We start from the raw sequence: 24,587 nt of genomic DNA, 5'->3' as shown, positions 1-24,587 counted from the left end.
GTTACGGCTATCAAAAGACGATTGCAGGGCATATCCTGGTGGCTGCTCATGCACCAGAAATGGATATCATTAACGTGGGCAGGTGTAGGAAGTGTCGTGAGCAGGTGGGCAGGGAAACCTTGTAGCATCTTCTCTGCCAATGTCCTGCATTGTCAAAAATACGACTAAAATGCTTGGGAGCCTACCAATTCGGAAGTTGGTGGATATCTCAAAAGTAGAGCTGAAATCGAACGTCAGCCAGATTAACCTAACCTAACTTTTGAAGAAAGATATGCATGATACTAGCCACATCTTCACCAGTTCTTTCAAACCTACTCAGCTCCATCCCAGTGGCCCATCCACGCCGTGACACCTCATTTCCTGGGTCTACGGCTAATTGAGCTTCACGGACTGGTTTGATATGTTAACAGAACTAGACAGGACTAATAAATGCCGCTGCGCCAACAAAAACCATGTCGTTCTATCAACGGCGGCGGTGAATGGTGTTGAGTCAGCTCGTTGGTAGCGACCGTTGCGGCAGATGCCGTTCTTTGTTACCGGCGACGATTATTGATGCTACCGATTGGTGACGTTTATCCAGTGGGTTATTTGTCAGTGATTTTCAGATGGCTACAGTTTATTTTTACTTTATTGTTTTAGCAGAAATATTTCCTCCAGTTGGCTGAAAATTATCCCTTGTATTTGCCTCTGCTAACCTGAGTTCTAGGGAGCGTTTAGTATTCCTCGGTTGGATTGGCATTGACGTGACATTCAGAAGTGACAAGATTCAGGGATACTACATTGGCCTAGGCTCCAATCCGCGTCTACGCTTAGGATGCATGACTTTAAAATCCGCACTGTATCGAAGAGTGGAACGGTCGAGGTTCCAATCCGCTTACGCTTCGGGCGCCCGAGGATCAAAGTTGCATTGCTTTGGCGGTTGTAACAGCAGCCGAGGTTCCAATCCGATCTTATGCTATGAAAGCGCGGGGCTTAAAGCCGCATTGTTTCGGCGTTTGGAACGGCCGAGGTTCCAATCCATGCCTACGCTTGATTGGTGAAATGTACATTTGTCGGGAAGGCAATCTGAAGGCACAGGTTTCTAAGTCGCCCTGCCCTAGGAGTTGCTATTACTTCTAGGAGAAGGAGCGGCTTTTCTATGAATATCTCCGGGACTGTTCCGCTTGACGCAATTTATTGAGAATAGTGCTTGCCTTATGACAAACATCGCGTTTTTGGATAGGTGGAGTTATGTATTTATTCCTTTTAGGGTGTAGAGCATTTAGCCCTTGCATACATATATCGCTCGCATCTCCGTGAGTTTTGCGGATGCAGAACTATATCCTACTTCAGTTAACTGAGATGCCTGCTATTTTTGCGCAACAGTAGTTTTTTGCCTAATAGGTTTGGTTTATGATAACTCAACAAAAATTGCCAAATAGAATCATGTTTTGCCTTCTGTTTTGGATATGCCTTGGTAACATACTGAGGTGGCGTAGTTTACTGCAGGCCGGCCAGTGATGTTGAACGAGGTTTAGGTGGCAGTCAAATGAAACTCCATGGGTTTTTGTGTGGTCTACATTCGGAATTATGGTCCTATGGACCTCTATATTGAGTTAAGGCATCACTTCCTTTGTCCATGCTGTCTCGAACTCGCGATGGGCAGTTCTACGATGTGGAACCCATCGGCCAGGACCATAACTTCATGTTTGGAGAATGCGGTTGACATTTAATCGGCCGGTGGATGCGACACCAAGTTTCATGAAGTAAACATGGTTAAGGAAACACCACAGCCTATCGTTGATCCATCGGCGGGAAGAGAGATGAGCTCTATATAAGCCACATTCTGCGCCATTTCCTTATGGATGCAAATCGCATTTGTTTGTCAGGATGGGTTAACATATGATACACCGTCTTTGTGTCTCATCCGGACTTTTTCAGCCTGATTTCCAATTTCATGTAGGGTAGGATCTCAACGCGTCCGTTATTCCTACAACTGTTGATATTAGTATGCTCGTGGTTCGCTAAACCCATATTGTTTTATTAGGTCGGGTCACAAAACGAAGGCGTCTTATGATAGAATTGGTCTTATGATAACGGTAAAAATACAGACCTTCTGCTAATAACTCCCTTGCAAGTGTGGTAGGCTTTCTGGCTAGCGATATCACTTCAAATGCATATTTTTGGTTACTCCCACAACTGTCACATGCTGACATGGTTAACGTACTGCTACATGCACTTGTTCTCCTTATCTTTTTTATATGTTCATTGACTTTAGTCTTAACTATTCCACAGTTTACACACCGACTCATCGTGAGCATTGATTCACTGCCGATGAATTTTCAATAAAAAACAATCACTTTTGCAGCAGTCTTTATTTGATTCCAACTATTCCATTGTACTTATATAATTTGAAATCATTCCACTAACATACATACATACATACCCACGTACGCCATAACAAACCATTTTAGCTCAATCGCGTATTCTTCACAATTTCATTTTTAAGCTGACTCACTGACTTTTTACTCACTCAGCTACAGTTACTTGTTACTCTGGTTTCGCGCTTTTTTCACACACCTTTCCATACCTGCGATTGATAACCAGACTTCCTTCGCAGCGAGTCATTTTTATATACCTTAGGGTAGTCCAAAAAACAGTGAAGTCAAAATTTTAACGCTCTCACTCTCTAGTATTGTTTTATACCGAAAAATATACCCCTGTTTTTTTCAAAGTTTTCCATGTATTATATGGGAAAAAATAATGTGGCACATTCATAGTTGAAATAATTTCGACTCCAAAGTTAGTTGCAGCTTTTTTGACAGATACTGCATTGAAACTTATGTCACAAAACTGCTACTACATAATTTAGAGTAGATTTTATATCGACTATCAATATGCCCCACTATTTTTTCCCACATAATACATGGAAAACTTTAAGCGCTCTGAGCTACCACTAAATGTTTTTTTTTTTCGATTTCAAAATAAACAGTGGTACATTTTTTCGATGTAAAAAACTTTTTTGTAGATATGGTATAGATTTCTTGAAAATCAATATTTTACGATCAAAAAACTCTGTTTCTTTTCAGGAGACTTCCAATAATAATAACCAATTGTTTTTAGTGAACAATTCTTTAATATCTATGTACTATTTTTATACGACCTTTAAAAACTCCAAAAAATGCAATGGGGGACCCATAAAAAATTGTTACTATTAAAAAATGGTAAAATAAATAATTGAGTATTATTATTAAAAGAGAAACAGAGTTTTCTGATCGAAAAATCTTAGGGCTGTTCAGAATATTGGGGAAATGGTCTTGAATTTGCAGTTGGAATTGGATTTGCAAATTTTTCACTTGCTGCCATGGCAACCATGTGCATTTTATTGTTGTGAATTTACAAATTCAGTGAATATACAAATCCAAGAGCATATGCACCAGGATAGCCCTATTGATTTTCAAGAATTATATACAATTTCTACGAACAATTGTATTTTCACCATGTAGAATAAACTTTGAGCGCTTCGAACGAACTGAAAATACCTTTTTGATTCCGAAATAAAAAAACGGGGATATATTTTTCGATATGGAACAATCCTAAAGGGTGAGAGCACTAAAATTCGAAACTCTACTTTTTTCAATGTGCGTTGTTTTGGATCACCCTAATATACGAGTACATATATATTTGTGTACATTTTTGTTTGTAGCATTCAACTTGTAAGGTGTTCTCTTTGTGCGAGTGTGCTTGTATGTATATGTATGTTTCGAGGATTTATTTTTTGTGTTTCTCGCGTAATTGCCAATTTGCTTTGATCTTCTTTTGCGCGACAACCTGAGATGGCAACAAAACCTAAGCAACGCCCAACTATGTACATACATATATACATACATAGTATTGCCTCCGTTTTGTCAGCGAAATGCATAAAATGCGCCAAGCCCCTACATACATACATATTTTCTTCTCTGCTGATTTTTTTTTTGTATTTTTATTTATTACTCTCGTTTGCAGTGCACTTGCATAAACTAGCTGAAACAGTAGTTGCAGACAACAAATTGATATTAGTTCCTTTGTAAAATCTTTCGACAAAAGGCTGCTTGATTGTGCACAAAAATTATGCTTCAGAATAAAGGATATGACAATTTTAAATTTTAAATTGAGAAAAATTGAGTCAATATGTAAAAAAGTGCAAAGGTGCTGGCTTTGAAAGGTGCAGCTATCATACATACCTATACACATGGAAATCTCCTGCGTTAAGCGAGGGAAATTGTTCTGGAAAGGTTGTACCCATTACTCTTCTTTCGGAGTCGGTGCAGGATTATCGGCTTGCATTGAACAAGAGTTTTCTTATTAGGCATTGATGCCCAAATGATGCCCTAGGCAAAACAGAAACCACATGCAGGCGATTGCACCCTCGAAAACTGCAGAAACTTTAAGAATTATAAAGCCGCACTCGAAAGGAGGAAAACAGTCGACTTGCTCACCACTTTCTAATGCAGTGTCCGCACTAAAGTGTTGGCGGCAGTCGAATTTATTCTGTGGTCCTGCCAAAAATAAGGTTAAGGCGGAAGCTGGTATAATGGAGCATGTTTCTTTCTACCTTTGTTCCGACTAAATGGAGGCAGCGGAAAAACGAGACGATATCGACAAAACTGTCCACCTGCGTCACGCCAGCTCTGGCGCCAGCCAGCATCATCGATGAAGCGAGCATGAGCGAGATTAAGGCTAGTTCTGTCATGCTTACAGCTTCGTCTGATCGGAAGTTGATGATTCGTTTTTTGTTGTCTTTGGCGGTAGCTCAAATAAGCTTGGCTTGGCAATATTTTTTTTATTTTTTTTTTTTTTTTTTTTAATGTATGTTACCGCATAACTTTGGACCACGTCAACCGATTTCGATAATTCTTTTTGCATCGGAAAGGTAGTGTCTCAGAGGTCCCATATTAATCTAGTTTATATCCGATCATTGGATCATGAAATATATTATTTTTTTTAATTAGGATTTTTTTTTTTGCTAAAAATTACTTGTTTACATATTTATATGTGCTTACAATTTCGAAATATGTAAATCCTTCATACATATATCCGTGCAGAATTTGGCATTGGTATGCAGAATAAAATATTGCAATAACAACTATGAAATATTAATAAATTTTTTTAGCATAACTATCACCGAAGTCTCACAAAAGCATAGTGATTTGCATTTTACAAAAGCAGCAATATACAAAAATTATGAATGAATTTTTTTCTTAAATCTCGTAAGCTTTTGGTTGGTGTAAAGAAAATTTTCTTGATTTTGCGCTAATGAGCCGTGTGAATTAACAGCTGTGGAACTACAAACTTGCAAATGAAAGACGAGGAACTGAATTCGCTTGAATGGCCGCAAGAAATTTGTAAAGTAACAAATATAACAAATAATGAAGCTGTGAATAAGATTCGGCTGCTTATTATAAATACAAATTTTACATTCATTGAGTTTCGAAACTATGCGCTAAAAACAAAGGTAAATGCCTATTCAATTAAATTTTTAGAAAAAGATAGTGCTCGAAAAGGACAGAGAAGAAGTGGGGATACCAAGTACGCGTAATAAAGTAAAATCTTAAACTTAGCAGAAAATTATACGTCTAAATTAATGTTGTCACTGTAAAGCATTTTGTGTTGGTTTCTTTGTGGCTGCTTGTTGTGTTGTGATGATCTTCGATGAATTTCTTAACGCCTTATCCTTGTGATAGGAGTTGAGTAGGGTAGGTAGAGAGGTACAGAAGTTATTCATTTAATTATTAGTTTTTAACCCAGAGCGATTATTCAACTTCTACGCGCCAACACTAATACACAAACAAAAAATTGGATATACGCCTACACAAAGTCTCTGCATATAAGTAAATACATACCTATATATTTATGCACGCACACTTGCAACCCATACATGCTGATTGAGTGTTTTTAAATTAAACGCTTACGGGCTTAGCCACCATTTTCCGCATGAGCGAAGTACGAGCGTTTGAAATTTTCTAACAACAACTCACTTAATTGATAAATACAGCTGGCGGCAACAATTTGCAAGGAGGACGGAAAAATTAAAATCGTTTAACATAGATGCCTGATTAAATTACTACCACAAAATTAAAAGCAATTAATAATTTTATTAGATGCGCATAATTGTTTTTAGTCCCTTGGAATGTCGATTATATTAAGAAACCAAATGTGCAGGCGTCACTAGGACCTACGAAGCTTTGCTGTGTGGAACATGGATGTTCCACACTCTGAATTTCTACTTGTCATAGGCAGCATTGGCACTAGTCATTGGCCGGCAGGCATATGTTGCCTTTCCATAAAGCGATGACTTGTTAACATTCCGGTCACTTACCTATGTAAAGGCCATTCTAAACGAATGAGTGTATCGGATCTTTTCTTGCCGAAGCAGGGCATGATTTTTCGAATTGTTTAACAGGTGTCTTCTTTTGACTGTCTCTTATCTATTTGCTTTCTCGACAAAGTGTGTTTGAAGCCATGTTTTTCAAGTAGATCGTGATATAAGTATAAGTGAACCATTTGATGTCACTTTTCTACATTTTACCGCAATTTTTGATGTGGTTTCTCTGTATTCCATTGGAGTATATAGTTACTGAAGGCTGGTGAAGAGAAAATTCGATACTGTTGCACTTTTATGGCCGCGAACTCTGCAAAGATGGCACTGAATTGGTCTGACAAATTAAAACAGAGATCTAATGAGGGGTTCTTCGAGTGTATCCTGCTCCCTACTCTTAATTTAGTTTGGAGCCATCCATGTAGACTGTTGTAGAGTTATCTTGGGGGGCCCGAGACTGTATCATCCTGACAATCCATCCCCGAAGGAATACGTGTAAAGAACTTGTCCTCGAGCCCAAGACGTGGTGTTGTGTAGTCTAGGGACCTAAATGTATCTAAATGTATTTTTGTGACCGAATCTGGTATCTTTCCATTTTCTTACAACATTTAAGCTGGCCCAAAGCTTCCTGAAACGGTATACGGGCAGAAAGTTTGGGAGTTTTTTCAAGGGTTTTGTGTGCGCGAATGGCCTCATTTGAGAGCGACAGTGCTACGACACTTGAAAAGAGAACCCCGAATATATTTTCCTGGTTGGTATTTAGTCCGCATTCTTTCAATCAGGTTCCCTTGATATTCAAGGTGTTCTGCAGCAGTTCGTCCCTCAATTGTGGGTATTTAACAATTGAGGTTAGAGCCAGATGACTGACATACGCTATTGCATTAGTTTCCGAGAGAATGGATAGAGTATCTGGTGATAATGAGCTTCACCCATCTTCGATCGAATTACTCTCCGATTGAGGAGGAGAAGGACAAAGTCCATCAGAGGTCGACCCAGCCCAATTTCTTAATAAATTTGTTAATTATAACTCGGTTTCAAAGTGAGATTTATTGTTGCAAAGATATTTTTGAGTACTAATCATCCTTCTAGATCCCGAGTATCTCCTTAGCCTACTAAATTCTACTAACTCAATTTCTACCCCAGTAAATAGAACTTCACTACTAATAAAACTAAACATTTTAGTAAACAACGATTTTTTTTCTTTTGGAGCGTAACAAAGTTAATTAGCAGACAGGTTAAGTTTCTACATATCTCCGAACCGAACTAACGGTTGATATTGATAGATAACTCATACACCATGAAGGCAGACAAGCTAGTAGTTAATCTGATGCACACCTTTGGCGTTGAGTTTAAATTAAAAATATTGCGCTCAAGTAAAATCACATAAGCACACACGATTCCAAGTCTGCTCGATTAGTTGCTTGCTACCTGCCATGGCGTTTCTGAATATTTTTTTCTAAAGCAGCGAAAAAAACTTGAAATTTTCTCCATGTACAAAATATTTGTTAAAACCGGGTCTTGTTGTTATTCCTTCTTGGCATAGATTTTTTAATTGAATTGTTAGAGACTTTTACGTGACATTAAGTTTTTGTCTGAGAATAACCCTAGTAAAACTTTCCGAAGGATAATTCTCTACTTTTTACATTTTAATGCTCTTACGACCTTCCAAGTTTGTTGAGAGGGTTCCTGAAGTAAGGGTGATTTTGACCCTTGTAGACGGAAGCTGATGGGTCAAAATCTTCTACGAAAATATTTTCATGAAATTTTACTTTACATGTGTTAGCATTGAATTTCGCTCCGAAATTTATTTTGACCATATTTTCCACTTTTTTTTTAAACTACTTAAGGCTCAGTTAGTCTAGACTTAATTTACGTAACGTAACCTAATATATTGGTAAGCGCAATATATTTTTGTTCAAATACAAAAAACAAAATATTTTCGCTTCTGGCTAAGTTGAGGTGTTGAGTAATCATTGACGATTTCATACGTAAGTTAAGTTAGGTCTAGACTAACTAGACTATTAGGCTTGAAAACTTTAGTAGGCTTCAGCTGTCGTGTCGCTTCAATATGGGCTCTTCCTCATTTTAATATTTTTGAACAGTTTTACCATAAATTATTATAATACGTACACTATTGTTCAATAAATATTTTTAATATCACGTTGGACTTAAAACGAAAACCCCCGTTGGCATGCATACTCATTTAACTTTGACTATGAAGCAGATACTTACAAATGTTTCAGCATATTTTAGTTTTTACAAATATGAATATGTTTATATATAATAATGTAACTATTGACGTACAAAATTATATCTCAATCAAATCACTCTCGCATAAAATCACTGATTTATTTTATAGTACAAGCGATATAAGCTATGATTTTATGATTTCGAATATTATTCTATGGCCATCATTTTTTATTTTTTTTTTGAAATTCGAGTTAGCGTTCTCGGCAAAATTTTTGCGCCACAAATATGCCTTTTAATATTGCAAATACATAAAACTGCAGCGAATGTAGAGATTTATTGGATTGTAATAAAATACGTGATATCCTCCTAAATTACTCGCCGCACTAATTAAATAAAATGAATGAACGTATGTATATATACGAGTATGTTTAAGACATCTACGTAGCTTTGGACATAAGCAGCTAAAAGGCTTTTGTTTGCATAGTTTTGGGCTGCTATTTCCTGGTTGCAACATATTCTAATACTTTTGTAACCTACTTTCGCGCGCGTTACAGACATACTCGTAGCTCAACTTTTTACATTACTTTGGTTACCATAAGAGCAATGGAAAAATTTACAGGAAAATTTGCCAGCGTTTTCACGTTATTACATAATAATGCCTAATTATGTTTCCGTGAAATATACATATTCTACTTAATTGAAATACAATACGAGCAAATCAACAGAATATGTAAATTTCATTTAGAAGGATGCGCTCTATTTAAATGTTGTTGAAATTGTGGCGCTTAATAAATGTACAAATTTTTTATGATATTCGACCAATGTATGCAAAAAGTTGTTGAAAGAACCTGGGTATTGAACCTGGGTATTGAAGTCGCCAAGCACGATTTTGATATCGTGACGGGGCAGCGCTCGTATGCACGTTCCCAGCGCTCATAGAAGAGATCCTCGGACGCCTCGTCCTTCCCTTCCATCGGGGCATGGGCGCAGACGAGTGAGATGTTGAAGAATTTCGCATTGCTGCGTCCCCTGGGGTGAAGGACAGTACGCGGCGACGCCAAATTTTCGCTCATTTACATGGCAGCTGTAGTGTATGTGGCAAGGAATCAGACATCTTTTGCCTTTCCCCGTCCAACGCATTTCTTGGATGGCGGTGATGTCAGCTTTTTCCCTTACGATGACATCAACCAGCCGGGCAGAGGCACCTTCCTCATTGAGGGTTCGGACATTCCAGGTGTATGGTCTCAAATCGTAGTCTTTAAACGTTTGGCGTGGTCGTTATCAAAAGGTGGACAGTGGGGTTTGGGTATGTTTCATCCGATGCTTTGTTCTTATTTTTCATTCATTTCAGCCAGTTTTTACGTGGCGGACCCAAACTCAGCGCACAACGCATTGCTGACACGGGGCAGTTTCTTTCTTAACCGGCTTGCAGCCGCACCTACAGCGGTGCATACCATCGAAGCTCTCTCTCTTTCTGCCGTGCTGGTCGAACTTATTTCTCCGGATTAAAATCACCCGCACAAAAATCCCCCGCAACAGAAATCTCTCAGATAAAATCACCCCAAAAAACCACTACCCTTTTGGTAAATTATTTACCAGCAGCACAGGTAAAATTATTTCGAAATTACTTACTGCCTAAATCGTACTTTCTTTAAAAACTTTCACCTTTTCCACTACTTCTGCATTAGTACGCGCAGCTGTCGTAAATGCACGATAACCCGCAAGCATTTAAGCAGCCATCATGGCGTTAATTGTTCAAATGACATTCATAATGATACCCACGGGTCTAGCTAAGTTCTAGCGAGCTCGCCAGTATTCCTAAAAATACTACGTTGAGTAACGCAAGAAAAAAATGCTAATTTTAATTTTTTCAAAAACTTTTTGCAGCCATCCAAGCAATGCAACTAACTTGGGAACGCAATACGCAACAGCGGTTTGACATTTATTTGCGTACAGCTAAGCAAATCTGATATCGCAGACAGATTGTGTGTATGCATTTATCTGTCTGTCTGTCTGTCCGCTTCTCTGCTTTTCATTTAATACGCCACAGTGACATATTAAATGCCAACAATTGAAAAATCGGAAGTTGGCAAACTTTTGCTGCTGCTACGAAAGTATTTGCTTTCCAGCAATTTAGTTCATTTTCCCCAGCGATCTCTGGTGTCTCTGTCTTTGGCACTGTTGCGCGCCTCTTCAATTTACTTAAAACTTTCTTTGCCAACTCTGCAAACTCCCTTTTCCTTTTACAAATATCACTTTAAATGTCTGCGTTGACAGAAATCATATTTAAAAAGTTGAACAAGATTTTCTCGTCATTCTTTGCCATCGGCAAACCGAACAAATTTTATACTTAGCAAAGTTTTGAACCCACCTCACTCACTCACAGTAGCTCATTCATTCACTCAATGGCCGTTATGAGAAATTAGCTATGGTTAACACCCGTTATCTTGGCAGAGCACTTCGAATTTCTTGCGCTGTGACTCACACTCACTAATGCTCTACCTCTTCTCCTCGTCTTCTCGTCTTCTCGTCTCCTCTCGCCCTCTCAAATCATTTACTGAAAACACTCCAGCTTTGTCCTCGAGCACTCAATCAATTCATCTTCTTTGTTTGACTTTTCGCTCAAGATTTCTTTTTCACTTTTTGCAGGTTTTTCGATTATTAATTTCACTTTTGGTATTTGGGAAGTGACAAAAGTTAAATGATGCGCTTAAATTCGGGAAGCTGTGCAAAATTAGCCGACGTTATTTTAACGCATATTATTTGCTTGAAAAGAATTCGAAAAATTCGATCCTTTCTCTCTTTTGATGTGTGCAAAAAGTTGGTGGGTGAAGATAAGGAATTGGAGATGTATAAAAGGCGATTAATAAAGCTGACAGCCGGCAATCAATGCTTCATGAAACAGAATGTTCGTAAGACAGCGAAGAAAGTCATTGTCACTCAAAACAAAGTTTGCATTTTTCCATAAACTTTACTCACTCATTTTTCATAAACTGAGCTTTGGTTATATAAAACAGAAAAGAAATACCTTCAGTAAATGAAAATCAGAAAAACAGGCTATGAAATTTTTCCTGATTTTTCTGTTCCAGATGCTTCTGAAAATTTTATTGCTCTTCTGCTTTAAACTCTTTTAGTGTTTACCCTGTTTTTCCGACTTTTCTTCATATGGAAAACAATGTTTGGTTAAAGCCAAAGTGATTGTTTACGGACATTGTTATTGGTGTTAATGCTGGCTTTCCAGTTTACGAAGTTCTCAACAACTTTAAAATTACATATACCGTCAATAGTGGCGTGGCTGCCTAGCCGCGTATGCTCTGGTTCCTTTTTTATTTGCCAACAGGAGATACATTTCGTCTTCCGTTTAATCATTGACTTCGCGTAAATTAGTATCTGAGTGCTATGTCTAGAGCTAAACATTCGCAGGGGTGATGGAGAATCGTTTCCTTCATATCTCCGAGATTGCAGCTGTGGCAGTAGAAGTTCTACTGGAGATCCATCTTAGCTAATCGAGTTTGTTATTCTAAAAATATATCTTCGTGGTCTCTACAGAAGATTTTTCAGCGCTCGGAAGTCTGAAGAGCATAGTTACAAAGAATCGCAGTTTTGTTTACAAATAAGCAAGGTCCTTTTCTTCACCCACACAATGGCACTGTTTCCGTTGAAAATTTTCAGAAAGTCGCAAAAAAGGGATAAATGACGAAAAAAAAGGGTCACCATATTATTTTTGCTTTTCTTTACTAGTAAAATAATAAATCTGAGAACCAAAGTCAAAATCAAATTTGAATGTATTATAAAGTAAAATAGCGGGACGAGCTTTGCACAAAACAGATTTGCAAACATACACAAAAATCGATTAGCATTTCCTTTAAAAGTTTTAAGTCATGCATGTTAACATTTCCTTAAAAAATCTCTGAGAAGGGGCCAAAGTCGCACATAATTTTGAAAAAGGGTAAAAATTCAAAATTTTCAAAAAGTCGGGTCAAAGGGTATTGGTGCTTAAAAAGGGTCGAATTGCCCCTTTAGTCGCACAACGGCAACACTGCACATTTTTTCTAATTGCTCTAGAAGTGGCCTTTATTGTAGCAATAAGACTTAAACACCCAGCTTATGTTTGTTGTAAACCTCAGGGCATTCGTTTATCCTAGGCTCTTCGGCGGTTATCACAATATCCTTTAGTACCGATTTTGGACTAGGCTGATTGACTCGCTTTTTCCGAACCGGCTTCAACCGGTTGTTTTTTGAATATTTTTAAGCGGTTTTTTTTTTTTAATTTGGGTTTTTAGAATACCGAGTAAACCGGATTTTTACAATCAAAAAAACCAGGTTTTCACCTACATATGTATGTAATTCATTTATTTGCCCGAATCTAAAAATTCTAAATATTTTATTGAAAACGCAACTAAAACATTTGTATTAATTTTATATCAGAATACTAAAAAATGTTCCACTGCAGAAAATTTTCTAAAAAATAAAAGGAAAGCATAGCGAAAATCTTTGACTATTTTTTTTTGTTGGCGGCTGTCTAAATCAGTGAATCGCGACAAATGTTTCTTCATTCCCACCTAACGTCAAGCTCAGGTAAAGGCTAGAGGGATGTTGGAAGAGCTGAAGTAAGTGGGCATATAAACAGGTGGTTAGTGTCGTCGGGACATCTTATTGAAATTGAATTGAACAGTTTAACCTGCTACAATATCCTGAATGGAGTTGTGTCAAAGTATCGCGAGCCTCATGAAGCAACTCAGACTCTTTGTCTGCGATAGGTGTGAGTTGAATAGGGTATTTATTGATTCCCGATGATAGACTATATTTTTATAGTCAGGATGCTTCAGCAAATGGTATAATCTCATCTTCAAGACAGTTGGTTTTCGATGATAGAACTTTTTCCGGGAAAGGACTGTTGTTTTAGCGAAAGAATCTTTTTAAGATCGGGGAAATCCACGTTATATAGACTCTTTTCGATGTTTTGGTGTATGCTGTCCAATTGACAGCATCCATATACCAAGAGTTAAAGGAAGTTGATCTCTTGAAAGGTGATCCAAAAAAATATCAAAGGATATGATATATTTTAAAACGCATTTCTGTCATCTTTAACAAATTTCGTTTGGAGGTAAACCGGTTTTGGCGTTGTGCTATCTTCAGCGTCATTTTACACTAAATATGGTGCAACGTTGAAACCATTTTGTCTCCAAATAAAATTTGACAAGGGATGCCGGAAATTCGTTCGAAAATACACCATACATCCCCCACCCTCTCGGCAACAACCGCAAGAACCAAAAAGGTGAATCAAAGAATATGCTTCCCTTCAGAAATTTTCTGGAAATTTTCCGCTCTTATCAACATCAAAATTAACCATTGCAGTGAAATGTGCAATGAAAAGTCGAAATTTCTACTTTTACTACCCATGGAAAATTTTTAAACCACCAGGTGCGCATAACAACCCACCTACATACTTTCAACTCTATTCCACACACACTCCACTCATCTGTCTCATTTACGGCAGCATTGCAATCATTAAGCAAGCATTTGCAGCAAAATGTTCTGAAAATTTGTTCATTGCATTCGAAATGTTGCGACAAGAGCTGAATTTTCACAAAATTTAGAAATTAACAAACGCCATTTGCAGTACGGTTCGCTTCTTACTCACTGTTAGGCAACGTTCAACTCATTTACCTGTCTGCTGCACTTCCGCTCACGCAAAACAACCGCTTGTGTGATTGCTTGCCAAGCACAGGCAAACAGTTTTAACTACGCTTTTTTGGAAGTAAAGAAGAATTAATAATTATGCTGGTTATAAGGAAGGTAGTTAGTGCGAAAAGTGCATAAATACATACATAGTACGCACATACTACGACAGTTATTTAAACGCACTTGTCCATAAAAGAATACATCTGACTACTGGTTAGGTTAGGGTGGAATAAATAGGGAAAAGCTTGACGCCCACCCAGCATGGTTGGTAAAATTGGGTATGTTGTGGAGACTTCTATCAGACAGATGTGTACCGAAATGGTCCTAGTATGGTATTCCTCAGATTTGGAATTTTTAATAGGTCATGTATTCTTCTTGTGATGTATGTATACTAGGGTGGTCCTTAAAAATATGAACATCGACTAAATTTTGACCTTGACTCAGCGGGTTTATGAGCTTGTGCTAATAAGTTTCAATAATATGTCACATTTTTTCGAATTTTTCCGATTTAAAAACAAACAAAATCAAGCCCTGGCTGCGATCCTAATTTTTTTTTTACTTTTTTAATTTTTGCATGTCTTTATTTTGCACGTAGAACAAAATAAATGGGTGCCCCAATTAAAAATTAGATGTCTATTTTTTAAGGATCACCCTAATGTACACGACGATATCGCAATCTGACACCACACACCACCCATGACCTAATCTCTGATTATTGTGAAGATACTTCACTAATCATCAGCTTTGTTACCCAAACTAAATTTACTTCGAACTTTTAGTGAACTCTGTGCTAACGAGCTCTGTCGTAATAGCCGCCCTGTTGTTCAAGAGAGTAGCGACCCTCGTGATTCAAATAGTTCTACCTGGCTAGGCGGATAGATGAATCGTCTTACTCAAAGGAATTCAGAGAAAAAGTCTACTCCAACCGTATTAGAGACGATGTACTGAAGCTTGTTTCTCGATGTCAAAAAGATTCCCTAGGGCCTTGCTGTTATACTTGAGGTCATATAGAATCGGTGAAAGGTTACTCGAGAAGTTATGCATACTGATATACTTGCTCGTTCTTCCATTCTACAAATCCAGTTCTATGAAGTCTTACAGCAGATTATTACAGAAGCGTTGTACATTATGTGTTGAAGCGCGACTGCTAACACCAGGCCCCTAAATGCATGCTATGTACTGCTGCATGTGCAAGAATTTCCTTCATTAAATTTATGAAATTTTTGGACGTCTACATACTTCTCAACTGCCATGTAGTAAAACTTTCTTAAGTTATAATTTGATGACAGAATAAGAATATTCTTGAATTGGAATATTAGTATATTTTATTAACTTTTATTACTTAATTGAAATTAAAAGAAAATGGTTTTTATCTAGACTAAGAAGTAGGAGGAAGTGAAGGTGGAAAGTGTTGAGTACTTTCTTATTCACTGCCATGCACTAAAAAATCAGAACTCCCAATTTTCAATTAAAACTGCTGCTATTATTTAGCTGACTGCGGCTATTCAGAGAACCGGAATTTTCAGCAATTCACAAAGAAAAGATAACTGGCGGAAACCGAGCTCAGTCGGGAGATTTTCTAATGGTCTAAATTGTCCTAAATGAGCTACCCGTCACTACGATTTTCTCAGAAAATCAGGTTGATTTAGTAGTTCTTGGAACGCGCTTTCAGATATGCGCAATGGCAACTAACTCGAATCTGCTGAATATATTCCAACGGTCCCACTATATCAGCCTATGTTCGCAGTGTTTTTTTTTTTTTGCTTTGGACTATAGCAAATGCACTATCGCGTGATAAAGGAATCGACGACGCACACACACACATACAACTCTCTGAATTTAATATCAGCTACATGAAGAACGACAAGGAGTTGCCTGCTGCTGCAAAATTTCTTGAAGAAAATCACTTCCGAAATTCTACTTATTTTTATCCTCAAACACACGAATGCAAGTGTAAGCTAACTTTTTTATGTATTCGTTCGCGTGTTGGTTTCACGCTAACGCAGCGCAAATGAATTTTTTATTTGCCATTAAATTTCTAATGCACTCGACTATGTCCACAGCCACAGAGCGCTAAGACCATGAAATCAACTGCACTGCGAAATGCGCAGCCAACCACTTTTTGGCCATTTGCAAGCATTAAGCAGTGATTTTTGACTATTCGTTTTCGGTAAGCGCTGGTACGATGGAGTTGGCTGCCAGTTAGCGTTGCGGTTTACTAACACCACCACCACCACCACTCATACACAAACACACGCACACACGCGTCGGAGTAAGAACCACTCACTTCAGTTTAGTATTAGCATCTTTGCTAACGATTTACGCGCATTTTACTCGCTCTTTACATAAATATATGTATGTATGTGGCGCAAGTTAAACTTTCACACAGCATCGCCTTCTTAAATATTATTCCAACTGTTATACTTATTCCACCACGTTTTCTGACTCTTATTTTCCAGATTACATGCAAGCTCTGTGCAAGAATCACTTCCTACAGCAGCTTTATCGTAAAATCGATGGCGCTGTACTTTGGTCGCAAAATGAACGCAATCTGGACTGCATCATCACATTTCAAACGCATTCGATATTGCAACGTTTCATGTTGCGCTTCGATATGTTGCAACTGGACTGCAATGATCATCTGTACGTGTATGATGGAGCGCATGCGGTGGCCACACCGAAGGTAAGTTCAACTAACATTGGCTTAGCATAACTACGCATACATGTGTAAATATGTATTTAAGTACTTCCTTTTAAACAAGTGAGTGCTGATGGAGAAAATTAATGGCTGCTCTTTCGTGGAAAATGAATTGGTCGCTACACGGAAAAGGCAGCGAAAAGTGTTTATTATAAACTTTCTAATACTTAGCAAAGAAAATCACAGTGTTGCAAAATAATTTAGTAACTTGAACCACTTTTGGGAAATCCTACTACTATTATAAGTATGTATGTGTGTAAATGTGAAACGTTGTGAGTGAGCGAGTGTGTAGGTATGTTTGCTGCTCCTGGAAGCTAAAACGTCTGGATACATATGTACAAATATTTCGTTTGAAATTTGGCACCCAGATTGGTTATAACCCGGATTAACAAATTTTTGCAGAGTTTTTCTAAAGTTAAAATCAATTAGTAAGTTAAATAAAATATTACAAAAATATGGTGTCAAAAGAAATGTGTTCCAAAAATATTTATTTCGAAAATATTTTAAGGGGATTGCCAGCTTTAAAATATTTAAATTCAATAAACGCATAGGCTTAGTAAGAAACAAAATAGACTCAAAAGTAAATTTATTTCAAACACATTATTTTAGAGGGTTGCCACCTGTTCAATGAGCTAAAATCAATTTAAATAACAAGTTGCATGAAAAATTTTAATGTGGGTATAAAACGTAAGAGTTTTCGGCAAGCCTTATTTCAAATAATTTTTAAAGGGAGTCAAAAACGATTTATTACAAACATATTGTTTTAGAAGATTGCCAGCTGTCCAAAAAGTTAATATCAATTTAAATAAAAAATTTGAGTGTGGGTATAAAACGATAGAGGTTTTAGCAAGCTTTATTTCAAATATATTTTTAAAGGGGGCTGTCACCTGTTAAGAAATTAAAAATAATTTAGTTAACGAGTTAAATGAAATATTTTAATATGGGTAACCAACGAAGAGATTGTAAAAAAGCTACCTTTCGAAATTATTTTTTAAGAAGTTGCCATCTGCTCAAAAAATGTCAAATAAATTTAAATAACAAGTTAAATAAAATATTTTATTTGAACATCAAAAGAGAGAAGTTTAAGAAAATGTATTTTGAAAATATTTAAGAAGTGAGTTGCTACCTGTTTAGAAATTCAAATTTAATTTAAGTAACAACTGAAATGAAATATCTTGATAGGTTTGTCAAGCGAAACTACTTTAGAAGTGAGTTGCCGCCTGTTTAGAAATTCCAAATCAATTTAATTAACAACTGAGTTGAAATATTTTGAAACGGTGTTAGCGAAAATATTTTATAAGTGAGTTGCCAGCTGAAATTCAAATCAATTTAATTAAAACCTGAAATGAAATATTTTGATACGGGTGTCAAGCGAGAAAGAGTATTGTTTGAAAAAAAATAAATAAATAAATTTAAATTTATTAGATGTTCTAGCGCTTTCAGTGTGTAGGGCTCTCAGAAAGGCATCTTATCAATCGCACGGTTTCCTTCTTGAATGCTTTGAAGCTGCGAAGGAGTGCTGCCCTTGCTGTTCTTCTGAGTGAACTCTCAACCTCAGGCACGGCCATCCACCACTTTGCGTGTCGTCTGGGAGCTTGGCTCATGATGAAATTATATTCCAAAAGGCGAAATATAAGGACAAATCGGTGTAACTTGTTCACTTATTTTTTATATATTTTTTTGGTTTATATACCGTAAACTTCACTTACACTTTTTTGCAAGTAATAAAAAAAAAATACTTATTTGCCATCAACGACTACGGATGTTAGATGCAGTAAATACAGTTCTAGAACTCAACATCCCGCGGGAGTGCTTAAAATAATTAAGCAAATTCTATGAGGATCCAAAATTTCTCTAAGTGACTGAAAACATTTTTATTATCTCAAAAAGCATATCAGCACATTCGCGATGCAATAACTCTCCCAAAGTCAAAAATCAAAAAAAATAAAATAAATGCAAAGGAAGCAAAATTACTTGACTTCCCGACAACGAATTACGTATTCAATGGAGGTTTACCATTTTTGGTGGGTGTGATGTGGTAAGCACGCCATCTGAATAACCAGCACGTAGGCATTTACACGTACGCGGTACTCGCGAGACTCGCCAAACGCGACCATATCTACTGAACATATGTGTGCACATTTTGGCAGGTATGTATGACTCATACAAACATGCACATGTACTTACATACATGGCTGTAATCTGAGATATGAATGCGAAGTTTTATTAAGTTGAGTTAAAAAGTCAGCTGAGAGTTTTGAGAGTCAACTTTTTTTCTTGTTTTTTTTTTGGAAGTTTTTGCTAACTCAATAATGCAGCCGGAATGCTGTGCGCACTTGGCCAACAACAAACAACCAGCCCAGCATGCAGGCGTTGGGAAAAATATGCACATGCTCTCTGTACATGTGGCGGAGAGTGAATGTATATAAATGGCATTAGTTTGTGCATACTTACTCTTATAAATATGCATATGTATATGCATATATACTAGTTGTGGAAAATCACTTATGCTTTTGCTATTATTATTGCTATCCCAACGGATCGGGTAATTTATGCACCAAATTAGAGGACATAGAAAGATAAAGTAAAAAAAACAAATATGATAAATTGTTATAAATTAACCATTTGAAAGACATAGATTTTTTCTTGTAATATGCAGGAGAGGTTATGTCAGCACTATTGATAGGAAAGCCAAAAGAAGGCAGAAATTGTGTAGCTATATGCACATATTTATAAAACTTTAACTTTTAAATATAAAAGTTAAGCATCCAACAATTTCCTCTCTTATCCGGAACGGGAAAGGTGAATAGAACAAAAAGAGAGTAGGAACATGCTAAATGTACTGTTAAAAACCCTAATATCTGAGTGAGGCTCATCGGTATGCAAACGCAGGCACTCGCCCAAACAAGGCAATGCTGATCCAACTGGTAACTCAAGGCGTTTTCGCAGTCCCCCATCTCTAAATCGGAAGCTTCTCCTGGGCTTACCGGGTTATCACACAAAAAAGCAGTATGCCGGATAAAACTTGAAATATGCCAAAACAACTAACGAAATCCATCAGTTTGCAAAATAAACTGCCACGAAAATTCCAAGCGCCACAAATTTGCTAGACGACCGCATTTATTTACACAAGCACTAAATAAAACGTCACTCATACGCCATGCGATGCCGGATGATGGTGTGCCGTATGTATAGGGTGACCATCTTTATTAGAGCCGAATACTGGACAAAAAATTATTTAGCAATTTTTTTTTCACAACAGCTTACAGATCTTAAATCCTTCTTTTATGATCCTAGATGTATAAGCCTTGAAACAGTATCGTTTTAGTAGCATCACAAATTTGTAGGATAGGTTTCTCGAGATTTTTACCCCGCAAAATTTGTTTAAAAAAAAATCGTCAAATTTTAACATAACAAAGTGCAATTTTAAGTTGCCAAGGCTTACCATTAATTTTTGGCATTTATTTTTTTTTTTTGTTGACGTTGTTACGCATTTTTTCATACAAAGTAAGTATATTCGACCTTTTTTTCGAAAGAGAAGCAAATGAGCAGCACTTTCCACGCGCACTTTATTATACTCAATTTTAATCAGTTACAAAACTGAAAACCAAAAGATTCTAATTAAAAAGTTTGAAATTTTGGTGAAACATTGCAGAATTACTTTTTATAGTTCTTCGCACAAAGCCAAAGTCGTCATCACTGTATGTATTCCTCGATTCGAATCACAGGCATTCAGATTAGAAAATAATAACTGTTTATGGAGAAAATTACGATCATATACCAACATCACTTAACACTCGTTCATAGGCATGCCATTTTAATGAGCTGTTAAGGTGTCGAAACACCGAATACGGGACAAATACAGGACATTAAAAGAAATACAGAACATTTGGCGTCTCGTATAAAATAAATAAATTACCAGGACAATGGGTCAAAAAAGAGAACTGTCCCGTATAATACATGACGTATGGTCACCGTGCTTATACACTTCCATACACTTGAATAGGAACAATATTTGTCCACTCCTTTTTCTTGGTTATTTTCCTGTTATTTAATTTCCATTATTTTTCAATTAAGTACGTACGATTTCAAATGTAACAAAAAAGAAAATAAATTAAGTTACCGAAAATAATACATTTTACTAACCAAAGGGGGTTTTTGTCGCGAGTTTCCAGAATGTGGTCAATGTGTCAATTGAGTTGGTCATTGTAGTATTAAAAAAAAAAACTTGCATATATATTGTTTTGCTATTTTAATAGCATGCCATTCTTTTAAAAAATTTGTCTGAATAAAAAAACCAACACTCTTTGTTTCATATCAGTATATCATTGGTATATTTCATGTATCTTTTCGGTAATGGCGAAAGATTTTCCATTTTCCAAATGTTAACTTGAATTTGATTTTTTAAACAGGTGGCACCCTCTTCAAAACTGTTTTCGTTAAAGTAACTGCCTGAATTTAGTGTAAATTTTAAAGAGGTGGCAACCACGTGTAAAAATATTTTCGAGTGAAAGCCTTCTTAAACTTGTTTGACTTTGCATCATTTTGTAATGTTTCAATCTATATATTTATTAAATTTAATTTGACAGGTGACAACCCCCTTTAAAAATATTTTCAAAACAGAGCTTTCCTCACCTCTTTAAATTGATATACAAACTGCAATACTTAATTTAATTAATGAAAAAATAGGATATGACCTTTAAACAAATATTTTCGAAATAAATCGTTTGCGGTCCCTTACGTTTTGACATCTGCACTGTTTTAATATGTTATTTATCATAATAATTAATTGATTTTGGCAGCTCTCTTTTAATTTTGCATTCACATAGTTATTGTTAGAGAATGAATTGTATATTACTTGAAAAATAAAGGATAATAAATACAAGAAAAACAGTCCAGAAAAAAGGCAAAAGGGCATTGGCACCGTCCCTTTTCAATTTCTTGTCAGTGTAAACTCACCAGCAGACGCGTATGGGTTTTGATTTTGCGTGCCTATATTGCCAGCAGGTATTAGTGCCAAAAAGCAGCAACCATGGTAACAACAATAAAAACAACTAACGCAGCAGCAATGTCAAAAGCAACAACACTAGTTGATATGTAGTTGCCATCACCAAATTTTCGCATGCTCGCCTTACCAATTGCCACTGCCACTGCCTCCCCAACACTTCATCGCTCATTACATTCTTATTTGCCACTACCAGCAGCGCATTTAAGCCGCCACCATCATCACCATCAGCAGCAGCAGCAGCAGCAACAGCAGAGCCAAAAATACCAGAACAACAACAGTCATAACCACATACGTGCTGGCACCATTGCATGCGCACTACAAAAAAAAATAAAAATTGCTTTGTGACACGCGGAGCCGCAGGCAACAAGGAAATTTTCCATTTTTTGCACATTTACATTCCATTGCCGCTCATTGCTTGCCGCACTTCCACCCCCACGGTTGACTGTTTGTAATTTGCGCTCATAAAAGTAGCGCGCGCGCGCCCGCTAAGTAATTAATTTGATTAAATTATCCACTCAAATATTCTAATGTACTAATCAAACTAAAACTTTGCTGCGTGCTTTGGCAAACCCTCTGCTAACAGCGCCTTTTTGTTTGCAGCAGCCCACAAATTGAGCCTTTGCAATTTTTTCGTGCTCACTCTGGTCGTCGCTTACCGGCTGTCACCTTTCACACTTAACCCAAATTAAACACGCAAATACGCTGATTGTAATCGTTTTCCATTTTGGGTTTTGTAAGTGCGTGAGTTTATTTGTGTGTACATAAACAGTAAAAATACTAAAATTTAGTTGTTGATAAAGTAGCAGCAGGAATTTACTGACCAATGGAATGTGTCGTTCAGTAACAGGGCGTTCGGACTCGTTTATCCAGAGGCTGAGCCACCATGCGGTGCCTATATAAGCCGAGTCGAAAGATTCCGATTTTAGTGTTGTCGCATACTGAGAGCAGCGAAAAAATGCATCTGACGAAGCAGACCTTATCCGAATGCTCACTAAGTACGTACCACTTCCAAGTAATGCGGTGCTCTTGCGCAAACATAACTTCCCTTCATTACCGTAAATGACGCCCCAGACGGATCTTAGAGTTGCCTTCTAGCATGCGGATCATTTCGCTGTGGATTATTACTGGATGGATTCCCGCTGTAGCCCACCAATCAAATATGTTAAACTTTCAATCGCCCGTCCGATGTGGGGTAGAAGCCTATACCAATTTTCAGATTTTTTGACTGCATATAGCAGATTTCTACAGACTTACTTGCCTTTTTATCCACTACTCAAGAGCAGCTTACTACATCGTCGCAATGGTGACTGTTGAGAAGAAGAAGAAGAAGCTAAATCATAAACAATAGGCAGGCAGAGCTTCTACGCGATCGGCCAGTCCTTTAATCGGCATCTGATCACTATCACTAGATTTTGAGGATTGTACACCTTATTGAGGAAACCCCCTTTTAATGCCACTACCATGGATCTAAATCACAGATCAATGCCATAAATATTTTGTGAATTCTTCAGAATTTATGATACACTAGAGAAGAGTAATGCTTTCCGGGGATTAAGGCCCCATTTATTGCCCATGGCCCTTTAACAAGGCTAAAGAGCATATATATATTTTTTAAATGATCAATGGCCAACAATTTATGTTCAGGTTTCAAATGATACCCGTCAAATTAAAAATTTTTAAACGATCAAACATTTTTGTTAATTTTTTTAATAAAAAAACACGAAGATGATTACACAGACGAATACGAAAGATAACATGCATACGAGGACGATTACGAATACGAATACAGTTACGAGGACGAAGGTGAAGGCGAAGGCGAAGACACGGAGACGATGGGGGACAAATAAGAAAACGACGACGAAAACGAATAAAAAGACGAAGATGAATTCGAGCACAAACATGAAGACAGATACGAACACGGAGACGAGGGCGGGACGTATAAGATGACGAAGACGAAAACGAAAATGAAGACGAACACGGAGACGAAGGTGCAGGAGAAGACGACGACGAAAAGGACGACGAAAACAAAAACGAATATTAACACGAAGACGAATACTAATATGCCCATGAAGGCCATAACGAATATGAAAACAAACACGAAGACGAAGGTGAAGACGAGTAAGGAGACGACGCCGAAAACGATGAACACGAAGTTGAATGCAAAGACGAATATGAATATGGCCACGAAGGCCATACAGAATACGAAAACGAACACGAAGTGAACACGTTTAAGAAGACGACAATGAGGTGAGGTGAGCAACAAATATATTAATCTTCAATTTCATTTGCATCGTCATTTTCATCAGCATCTTCATGGTCATCTTCATCTTTATCTTTTTATTTATTTTAAGCTTTATCTAGGTTAGGGAATGTCTGTGTCTTTGTTTTTGATTCATAATTTGTTTTAGTCCTTGTATGTTTTTCTCTCACTCTTTTCATACCCCTTTATGCAACTGTCCCTGTCTATCCACGCAGTCGCCCATTCTCCATGGCATTAAGTGGCCGCAATAATATTTTTCTTCTTCTCTGTCGCATATCCGCGACATAACTCGCCAGTCACTTCACTTTTCGGCCAATTGATTGTGATTTCGCAGCTTTCTAGCTGTTGAGAAATAATGCTGCTTGTGTGGCATATTTTAATTGTATGTGCAACACAACAGAATGAG

At 37.2% G+C, this 24,587-nt stretch overlaps 1 protein-coding gene across 3 annotated transcripts in view; it reads left to right on the top strand.

Moving 5' to 3' along the window:
• LOC118739609 overlaps positions 1-24,587 on the top strand; it is a 176,787-nt gene that overhangs the window by 114,570 nt on the left and 37,630 nt on the right. For all 3 annotated transcript variants that reach the window (XM_036471038.1, XM_036471036.1, XM_036471037.1), the window contains one exon: positions 16,675-16,898. In XM_036471038.1, coding sequence (XP_036326931.1) covers positions 16,675-16,898 — 224 coding nt within the window. The remainder of the gene's footprint in view (positions 1-16,674; positions 16,899-24,587) is intronic.

Source organism: Rhagoletis pomonella, unplaced genomic scaffold (genome assembly GCF_013731165.1).
Source record: "Rhagoletis pomonella isolate Grant_MI unplaced genomic scaffold, Rhpom_1.0 Rhpom_scaffold_00005, whole genome shotgun sequence".
Lineage (NCBI taxonomy): Eukaryota > Metazoa > Arthropoda > Insecta > Diptera > Tephritidae > Rhagoletis > Rhagoletis pomonella.
Note: the sequence above shows the minus strand (reverse complement) of the source record. Positions and strands in the feature narration are given on the sequence as shown.